At 39.4% G+C, this 10,827-nt stretch overlaps 2 protein-coding genes across 2 annotated transcripts; one reads left to right on the top strand and one right to left on the bottom strand.

The window, feature by feature from the left end:
• Window positions 1-3,319: 3,319 nt before the first annotated feature.
• On the bottom strand, window positions 3,320-8,323 carry LOC104950761 (protocadherin beta-17-like). Its single transcript, XM_010777319.1, has 3 exons — window positions 7,301-8,323; window positions 5,965-6,000; window positions 3,320-4,943 (listed from the first exon to the last, which is right to left on the bottom strand). Exons 1-2 carry the CDS (start codon window positions 8,192-8,194, stop codon window positions 5,989-5,991), a joined length of 906 nt encoding a protein of 301 aa, XP_010775621.1. The 5' UTR covers window positions 8,195-8,323; the 3' UTR covers window positions 3,320-4,943; window positions 5,965-5,988.
• Window positions 8,324-8,699: 376 nt separating this feature from the next.
• On the top strand, window positions 8,700-10,820 carry LOC104950760 (protocadherin alpha-8-like; the record flags this gene model as incomplete). The annotated part of the gene is made up of 1 exon (XM_010777318.1): window positions 8,700-10,820. A coding segment is annotated over exon 1 (2,121 nt), but the record flags the coding sequence as incomplete, so codon positions are not given.
• Between the last annotated feature and the right edge of the window lie 7 nt (window positions 10,821-10,827).

Genomic DNA, 10,827 nt, shown 5'->3' with positions numbered 1-10,827 from the left:
CTCCCTGTCTATTATTTGGTTCAGCAACAAAACTCCATCCCTTGGATTTACCTTAAACAGATCCTGCTTTGTTCCAGACACGACCCGAAGATTCCTATCCGTCAGTCTTCTGAGATCTAATCCAAGGTCTTTGGCCACATGTCCAACCACGGTGCCTATTCTTAATTCTTCCTGGATGGAATAACGTATCTGAGCAGAGATTCCTCCCAAATAAGTCACAAGCAGCAGCGACAAACAAAAAGATATCCACATATCCAGCACCACCCGTTGTAACAGCACCACCCGTTGTCACCTTAACGATTGTGCCGCTTGCAGTTATACATTTTCTTCCAGTTTAGCCTGTGTGTGCTTTTGCTAAAATGCTTCTCCACATAATTTAAGCAGTAGACGCGAGAAGTAGGAGTCAACTTTAAAATCACATCAGTTGTGGAAAATGTCCTGTTTTGATATTGTTGTGTATGTTAAAGCATAGGTCTTCTTACAGAGGATCTTAACACCATAATGGTAGTGCAAGGGCTCCTATTCCATCCTATTATTTTTTAGGAAACTAATTACCGGTTCCATTATCTGTAGACATTTAAACAAATATTGCTTACTTGTAAGTTGTAAGTAAAATGTGAACTCTATTTCAAAACCAACTATTATTGTTATTATTATTATTATTATTATTATTATTATTATTATTATTATTATTATTGTTATTATTGTTATTAATATTATTATTATTATTATTATTATTGTTATTATTATTATTATGATGATTATTGTTATGATTATGATTATTACTATTATTATTATTATGATTATTATCATCATCATAATAATTAATTTAATTAATCAATTGAAAAGTATATATTCTTATAAAACGATGAATCCGTAAAATAAAGCAAAGTTTAATGTGACATTCATATTCTCGTTTAAACTCAGTGAGGTCTTCTCAGCACACTCCCACAATCTTTCTACTATTGAAGGGATGAGCAGTGACATCTCATGGATTAAACCTGCACATGCAGTTGGGATGAGCCCACTCGTATGTCTGCAGTGGTTCATGTGACATTGTGCCGTGAGCCCCATGCTGCAGGAGTGCCGGGGAATTATGCACAATAAATCATGATAGAAAATGACATTCACACTAACTGCAGGTAGGATACAAAGTCACATTATGCAGAAAAACAAGAAGAAATAAAGATGATCTCCGCACCCCTCCCACATGCATGGTTACGTATTGGGTCTGGAATTAGGCCAACTATATACGTGCGCGTGCACGAGCGCTGCCGCATTGTGGAGCTCCTCGTCCCATTTCTGCCTCCTACGTTTCCCCCAAGCTGCATCTATACTACAATTGACTATGTTTTAACCACCTAATACTGTTATTATCAGCCCTTTATAGGCAGAAGTAGTGATATTTGCCAAATGATAGGCATCTGATCTGATGTCTGCACGCTGCGGCTGCTGCACTGTGTACGAATATTAAATTACACGCAGCTTCAGAGCACAGCGTGACCTCCAGCGAAAAGACAGCACGTCGCCATGGCAACGCAGCTCCAGTATGCAGGTCGCTGTCCATGGTGCTAAAAGCAAGCATTGCTCAGAGGAAGGAAGCAGAGGGGGAGGGAAGCAGGAGCTGTGAATGCTGCAGACAAAGAAAGTCTGCTGCATCCATATACCCTGACACTGTTTATTCTCATGTATTCCTCTTCACAGTCATATCCCTCCATTAGGGTTTATTACAAATACCTTGATTATTATGTTGTATTGAATGCAATGAGGAAAGCAAGTACATGCAGCCCATGTCATATACCAACCCCTCAAATCGCTCTTTCCTCCCTGTATTACAAAAATAATGCAGAGAAAATAAAACTCAAGATATATAATCAGAACACTTTGAGGTTTTATGTAGGTGCCAACACATGTGCACATGGGTTAGCCTACTAGTGGCAGCTGGTGGCTCTTCTAGTGCTTTGTTGCATGGTGCATTGTCAGTGTGCTGGTGCTAGTCTGCCAGTGGAGCAGAGCATCAGACAGCCAGTGTGAACATTTTCTCTGAGAGTCAAGTGGTGAAAAGAAAAGGGCACAAAACAATTTTTTGATCTCAACATTTTTCTTATTTCACTTTGCTCCAATAAAACATAATAGCATCTAAACTAAGAAAAAAAACATGATTGTTGCCTTATTTAGAAGACATAACACAAATGATCATTCGTTAAGTGATACAAATTGCTGCTGAAACTTGAAGGTTTCTGTGTGATGAGCTCATCTCCCCAGAGAGATGAGCTCATGTGTTCACACAGAGACAGACACACTCATTGTTCAATCATCATAGAAGAAGACAAATCCTGCAAGTTCTCTACAAACCTTATGAACACTTAAATAAAACACTGAGTTGTTTTTTTTATCATATTTGAATAAAGTATATCCCTATACGCTCACCATACATCCTTCAGTCAGCTTGGGACATTTAGCAACACTTTATAAGACTGTGTTAAGAACTTAATTTAAGACATAATGTGGTTGCTTCTTTTTCATATAAATGTATTTTAACATTGTGTTTCCTTGCAGGTTAAAGATGGTCATGACGTCCTCACAGATGATGGTGGTGCTGACTTGGATCAGGGAAGACAGTCCAGAACGAGCACAAAGCTGGAGCCAGTTTCCACCAACATCATACATTAGAGAGGTGTTTTCAAGTCCTTTTTTAATTGCCTGTCCCTCTTGTTTTGTTTTACACATATTGTGCGTTTGAATCAATAAAAAAATGAAGTTGAGCCCTCTAGAAAAACCTAAAAAACTTAGTTATTATCAATATGTAAAAGAAAAAAGCATGGATGCATTAAAAAAGGCCTATATAACTATGCATTTATAATCATTATAACAAATGTTTAGCTATGGAAATGCTATGCCGGACAGGAAAAAAGCCCCTCAAACTAAAGCAAAATCAATAAATCTCCAATTGAATGTAAATGTATGCATTTAAAAGAAAAATGACTGTACCATGATGTGATTCAGACTTATGTGGTTCTGTTCAAACACGTGCTTGTGATTGGTTTTATAAATCACTTATATTAGTTGTTTAAACTCAAATACATGTCAAGTAGTGAAACATAAGCCAGTTAGTTAACTAGCTGATACAGGTGGGGTGCAGGCATTATAATTAAGAAATCATCATCACAGATCTAGTTTATAGAAGATTCACTCAAGCTTGATATGCTTTCTAAACTATAATTAAAAATCATTTTCAAACAGTGCAATAGTCCTAAATGAATGCTATTAATATTCAGAACTCAATATGACACTCAAGAGATTCAGAAGTTTACTAATATGATTGTTTTAGTATTTCGTTTTTATATTTAATAGATCATACAGACCATAGCATACAATAAGCTCACATTACACACATGACGACATAATGCACCATAACAGTCCACTGTACAAAAGCACTTATTGTATATGTTTGCCTGTTCAACAAAACAACTTTATACAATGCAATTTGAGCTGTGCTAAACAATGGGACTACGTAATAACTGATCATGTGAATGATTTGCATACACTTAAATCTGATGGCACAGTAATTCCACTGATTATCTTTACAAAAGTTCAGCATTGTTAATTGAAAAGAATTACATTTGTATACAGTAGATACAGGCTTATGATATATCTAAATAGAGAAAGTAGTCATAGTAATACACATCAGCACAGCTTCCATTGGGCACAACCAGTATTCAGTATTTCAGCATTGTAAAGTAAACATTGAGTCATTTAGTGAGTTTTTTTACTTGATACACAATCTCAAAAGGTTGAAATACAGGAACATCCACACAGTTTGGCTTTTAAAATAAAAAAGTGAAATCATGGCCATGTTTGTGTTGTATTTACATTAGCTATGAGAAGATATTCAAACCATTCTTGAAGATTCACGGTCTTCACAGTCCTCTAGGCTCTTATTTTTCACTTGCGTCCAAGTGAACATAACATTCAAGCACCATGTATATTTAAATTTAAGCTGAGAGTACACTTAATTATCGGAATACATCCAATTATTATGCTGTTTTACTTCTTCATTGTCTTCTTGATGAAATGTAATCTTCCATATTGTTTTGAAAAATACTAAACTGTTCGGCCTAACTAAAGAAAGTGATTGCGCAATTTGATCATCCCATGCAAAAACAACTGAAAGGCAGATACATAATGGCTAAAGGACTCACGTTCATCTGTTTAATGTACTGGTTAACTTTCTCTCAGCAATATCCTTCATATATTCAGGCTTAGCTCTCATATACAGCACAAAGTAATGTACAAAACATAAAACTGTTGAAAGCTACCACATCTTTAAAATACTGATCCACTTTCTTTTCATACTTTAAAATATTGGTGCTTTTTTTGTATAGTTGGTTGTGCTGTTTCACTTTTTAGTTAATTTGTATATTATACATCAATACTGTTAAGGATCAAGACAAAGCACAGAGGTTAATATTGTAATATCCAACATGTGTTTCATTTTAGAGAGGGGAAACAGTCTCTTAATAAAGGCATTTAAACATTCCCATGTCCACGCAGTCCTTGTTGAGGCTTCTTTAGATATCCACAGTTGTAATCTTTCATACAGTCTACTTCTTTGCAAGTGTTTCCAAATGAAAATTGTTTGCACGAGGGGTCTCAGAGTGTGGTTGAAGCCATGCAGTTTAATAATGCGTATTGAATGGACAGAGAGCCAATGTTGATAGGCTTTTCATGTGCTTGAAAATAGAGAGGGGAAGGGCTGTTTCCTTTTAGCCACCATAGTCCATTTGGTGTTATGGCATGACGGCTACATATTGTGAGGAACAAGGATAAGAGTGGGCAGGATGGATGTGGGGGGTCATAACAGACTGGGGCTTTCTCCTTTCCTGTCAGCGTTAATCCAATACGCAGCTGAGGGTGTGGCCTTATGTGCTGCTGGTGGATGCCTGGAAAACAAGAAAAGAGAATTAGATACATCTGAAAACAAAACACAGCACTAACAGAAACATCACATGCAGCAGATGTCTGTCACTCAGACAGGGGCTTCAGGCAGGAGACAGAGTGTAGGTTGAGGTGGTCTATGACTACCATGCTCCAAAATTATGTGAAGGAGAGTTGTTGCTAGGCAACTGGGTGACTGGTTTCACTTTGCGCCTCTCCTGCATAAAGAAGTAGGTCACAATTCACGCTACAGCAGACAGAAAATTAAAGTGTCATTCTGTGAAGTCAGTAACACTCAAAATATAGTATTACCAACAAAATCATACAGCTATACAGCACAATCCCACCAATAAAGACAAATAGGAATTATAATATAATAATCTATCAGTGATGGGTCAGTAGGGGTTGAATACACATTATTCTTCACATGCACAGGACCAATTTAAGACATTGATATTTTCTAAGCAGAAGCCAGATTGTGGGGAAAAAAGCAAAAGCCAGTAAATTGTGTTATTGCTAGTTGAAGTAATGGATTCTCTAGAACCGTGATCAATGATCTTCAGACAGAGCAGCATGGTGATGTTGTCATTTTGAATTAAAAATCAATGTGCGACTGACTAGTTGACTCTTACTCTGTTCACAAAAGTAATAACTAAGACAGAAATACTGAGCACAGTCTCAGTGTAAGACTCTTTATAAATACATTAAGATTATAGATTATTATGAGTGTACTTAAATTGCATGGATACATGATAGACGGCTTTGGTGATGAAGCTGTAATATAAATATCAGTAACCATATTGTTGGCAGAAAGAGGTTAACACCAGAGATTTGACAAGCAGCATGTGATGTCAACTTGCTCCTTTGCAATTAAAAAAAATGTTTTCCAAGAGAAACTAAAGAAGAAAAAATCATGAACTACTGAGGACAAACAAATAAACACATTCACAAAACAATCAAACCCATGTGTTCTGTAACATGATTCATTAAAGGGCATCCAGGGTGGGGAGTGAGACTCCTGCATACCTCCAGCTGCTGAGTGGACTTTCCTCATTTAGGGTACTTTAGAGTGAGGAGAAAAAAAAACAAGCAGTTCAATGGTCAGTTCATTGCAAACACAAGAAATGATTACTGGTGTGTATGTATCCTGTGATGACAGGGTTGGTATCAAAGAACTATGAATAAGAATGTTAAGTCATGTTTGGAAAAGTGCCACAGATTAGTTAGTGTTAGTAATGGTTAGTGTGACACTTAATAACCGAGTCTGCAGTTGTTACAATGCGTTCTATAAAAGTGGGTTAAACTGTTTCAAATGTAGCTATAACAGCAGCATACTTACCATGATAGATAGATAGATAGATAGATAGATAGATAGATAGATAGATAGATAGATAGATAGATAGATAGATAGATAGATAGATAGATAGATAGATAGATAGATAGATAGATGGATAGATGGATAGATAGATGGGTAGATGGATAGGGTATAACACTGAATAGTTACAATTACATTGATGCTGTGGGGAAAATGGTTTGAGCACAAAAAAGCTGTCATTGTTCAAAACAGAGAAAACTGTGTTGTGCATTATGTTGGATATTATTTGTTAAACAACAGAAAACATGTGTTTAACATGTGTTTTCATAAATTGAAAGAAGCCTTACTCACAAGATCCTCATTTGTAAAGTGTTATACAAGCTCTTTGTGAATAAAATCTCAGTTCTGATTTATATTGATTGTATTTTCATTTGCAGTGAATAAAATAGAGATTACAAAACCATTACACTGATATACTGTATATTCACCACAAGTACAAGTCAACCAGATATGTCTCTGGAGCAATTACAAATGAAAAACACTTTAAGTCAAAAAAGCTGCAGGATATTTAAAAAAGCAGAGGTGTACCCAGACATGTTCAATTGTTTCTTCAGGTTTGTTGCTATTAAGGTTTTATTTGTTTTTTATTTCAGTGGAGTCTTTTAACATGGTCAGCATTGCTAAGGCTTTTCCCCTTGAGGAATGTTGTAGGTGACATTGGGAGATTACCTTTTTTAGGTCCATTTTTAGTAGACATGTTAAATTATGAAAATGAAACTTTAGAGAATATTTACAGTTTTAGATACAGAATATCAGAGGGATTTAGTGCTGTGGAACTTTGTTGTTACAGTAATAAATGAAGAGCAAGTGTGAAGAGTTATCGCACAAAGAAAAACTCAAGCCAAAAAGTACGACTTGCAAAACACAGACTACAAGAGAAGAAGAGCACAATAATGTGTGGTTCCATACTGCAAACAGATATCCTTTGTTAAAGGAAGGCCAATATTTGAAGGATTTAGTTATGTTAAAGTGAGCGGTTATCTGTACCTGCAGGGTGGAGGCTGCTGATCCACTAGTGTCTGTGAGTCCAGTGCCTCGTGGTAAACTGGACACGATGTATCTGGAGCCCTTTGGCACAGGCTGTCTGACCACCATCTTTCCTTTCCTGGTCTCTGCTAGAAACATACTGTACCAGTAGGCGTCGTTGGAGACCAGAGTGGAGTCTGCGATGGTGGAGTTCCCCTCACTGATCACACTGTTCCTGCAGGGAGGAGCCGCTTTGTTTGGTTTGGGTTTCTGACACTTGATCACGATGGTGACCAGTATGGTGATCAGCAGGAGAAATGACACGGAGCCCAGACCGATGACCAGGTACAGGTTGAGGTCTGAGAATATGTCATATTCTAGAGGCACCTCGGTCATGTCAGAGTAGGCCTTCACGGCAGTCTCCACTGTGGACAGCTTGATGGTGACTGTAGCAGAGAGGGCAGGCTGCCCGTTGTCCTTGGCAACGACAACCAGTCTCTGGTGGCGTGGGTCTCTGTAGCTGAACATCCTCATGGTCCGGATCTCTCCGTTGTATTGGTCCAGACTGAACAAGGTGGCGTCAGTCACCTGCAGGAACTGGTAGGTGATCCGGGAGTTGTGCACCGAGTCTGTGTCCAAGGCTATCACTTTAGAAACCAGAGAGCCTTTATCGGTGGATCTGGGGATCTTTTCCTCCACCACCGAGCCGTGTGCGCGCCACGGAGAGACAATAACCGGAGCGTTGTCGTTCTGGTCCACAATGATGATGTGCACCGTCACGTTACTGCTGAGAGGAGGAGAGCCAGAGTCTCTGGCCTCGATGTGGAAGAGAAACTCCTTCTCGATCTCGTAGTCAAACGTTTTTAGTGCGTAAAGATTCCCGTTCTCTGGGTTGATGGAGAACAGCATGGACATGGAGGTGTTGGCTATCTCCCTCTCTAGGATGAAATAAACTAGATACTGGTTTTCATGGAGGTCAGGGTCAAACGCAGTTGGGGAACTGAGCAGGGCTCCAGGAGCGTTATTCTCCTCCACACGTATAGTATAAAANACTGTCGTGATTTATAGTGTAACAGCACCACCCGTTGTCACCTTAACGATAAGCACACACAGGCTAAACTGGAAGAAAATGTATAACTGCAAGCGGCACAATCGTTAAGGTGACAACGGGTGGTGCTGTTACACTATAAATCACGACAGTGGCTGCGTGTGAGAGGTGCTGTTTTTTAAATGTGCATTCAGTATGAACCCGAAGAGACGGTTGAACGGCGGGTAAAACATCTTTTATTTTTCTCTTGTAATGATGGTTACCGTAGACTGTTTTTGTTTAATATCCGTGAGAGAAAACTGAAAACCATGTCATAATAATTGTGTTAACAGAAGAGAACACAGATCGTTATAAAAAAGGCTTTTTCCGAAAATGGCGATAACGCAAATGAGAGGACAATGGCTGGATATGTGGATATCTTTTTGTTTGTCGCTGCTGCTTGTGACTTATTTGGGAGGAATCTCTGCTCAGATACGTTATTCCATCCAGGAAGAATTAAGAATAGGCACCGTGGTTGGACATGTGGCCAAAGACCTTGGATTAGATCTCAGAAGACTGACGGATAGGAATCTTCGGGTCGTGTCTGGAACAAAGCAGGATCTGTTTAAGGTAAATCCAAGGGATGGAGTTTTGTTGCTGAACCAAATAATAGACAGGGAGCAGCTTTGTGCAAAAACTGCTCCATGCATCGCGAATCTGAAAGCAATCGTAGAAAATCCACTCGAGATGCACCAGATAACAGTTGAAATATTCGATGTAAACGACAATTCACCCACATTTCCTGAAGAAAACTACACATTAGAGGTGCTCGAGTCCGCCATAGTTGGATCTAGATTTCAAATGGAGGGAGCACACGACTTGGATGTTGGTTTAAATTCCTTACAAACATATAAGCTTAACAATGAACAGTATTTTCGCCTGGAAACAGAGGAATTTGGAGAGGATGGAAAAGTTCCGTTCCTAATCTTACAGCGACCCTTGGATAGAGAACACGCCGCTCAACTCTGGTTACAATTAACAGCTAATGATGGAGGTAAACCATCTAAATCTGGTACTATTAATATCACTGTTAATGTGTCAGACATAAATGACAACCCGCCAGTGTGTGATAAACAGAAATACACTGTAACAATAAAGGAAAACGCACCTGCAGGAACATTTCTGCTGACAGTAAATGCATCTGACTCGGACGAGGGGATGAACGGTGAGGTCGAATACTCTTTACGAAGTAAACATAGAGGAGCATCCTCTGAACCGTTTGATTTGAATAGAAAAACTGGCAAATTAACGGTGAAAGGTGGCCTTGATTATGAGGAAAGGCAAGTATATGAGATAAAGGTACTGGCTGCAGACAAAGGTGCCGTGTCTCTTTCCACACAGTGCAACGTGGTTGTCAGAGTGGAAGATGTAAACGATAATCAACCCGAAATAGAGATCACATCCCTTTCTAGTAAAATTCCAGAGGATGCACCTCCTGGCACGGTGGTGGCGCTGATGGGTGTGACGGACCTCGACTCAGGTGTGAACGGACAGGTGGTCTGCAGTGTGCCCGGCCATTTACCATTTGATTTAAAGCCTTCTCCTGACGGACAGTCATACTCTTTGGTCACCAAGGACTACCTAGATAAGGAAACCATGCATATGTATTCTATAACGATAACAGCTAAGGATTTAGGGAGCCCCGCCCTGTCATCTACAAAGGTGATACACGTAGACGTCCTAGATATTAATGACAATAGTCCTTTCTTCATTGGAAGCCCATACACTTTTTATGTGCCTGAAAACAACAAAGTTGGAATGTCGATTTTTTCAGTTATCGCAACAGATGCCGATGGAGGCGAAAATGCAGAAGTCACATTTTCACTCAACCGTAACAGCGCAGGGCCCACTGTGACTGCATTTTTAAATATAAATCAAGCCAATGGCACAATTTCGGCAACAAAAAGCTTTGACTTTGAGACTCTGAAAACGTTCCAGTTCCAAGTTGTCGCCACAGATTCTGGAACTCCGTCACTAAGCAGCAACGTCACAGTGCACGTGTTCATTCTGGATCAGAACGACAACGCTCCAGTCATCCTGTATCCGGTCAGCTCTAACGGTTCTGCTGAAGGTGTGGAGGAGATTCCCCGCAATGTGAACGCAGGACACTTGGTGACTAAAGTCAGAGCCTATGACGCTGATATAGGATATAACGGCTGGTTACTGTTCTCACTGCAGGAAGTTACTGCCCACAGTCTCTTTGGTTTGGACCGCTATACAGGACAGATCAGAACACTTCGCTCATTCACAGAGACAGACGAGGCTGAGCATAAACTGCTCATACTGGTGAAAGACAATGGCAACGTTTCCCTGTCAGCAACAGCTACTGTGGTTGTTAAACTTGTGGAGCCCAGAGAGGCTTTTGCTGCTGCTGATGTTAAAAGTGCAACAAAGGATGATGAGGATAATAATGTGACTTTTTACCTGATGATAACTTTGGGCTCAGTCTCAACACTTTTTC

The sequence above is a fragment of the Notothenia coriiceps genome, unplaced genomic scaffold (assembly GCF_000735185.1).
Source record: "Notothenia coriiceps isolate Sejong01 unplaced genomic scaffold, NC01 NC01_scaffold00017989, whole genome shotgun sequence".
Taxonomy (NCBI): domain Eukaryota; kingdom Metazoa; phylum Chordata; class Actinopteri; order Perciformes; family Nototheniidae; genus Notothenia; species Notothenia coriiceps.
Note: the sequence above shows the minus strand (reverse complement) of the source record. Positions and strands in the feature narration are given on the sequence as shown.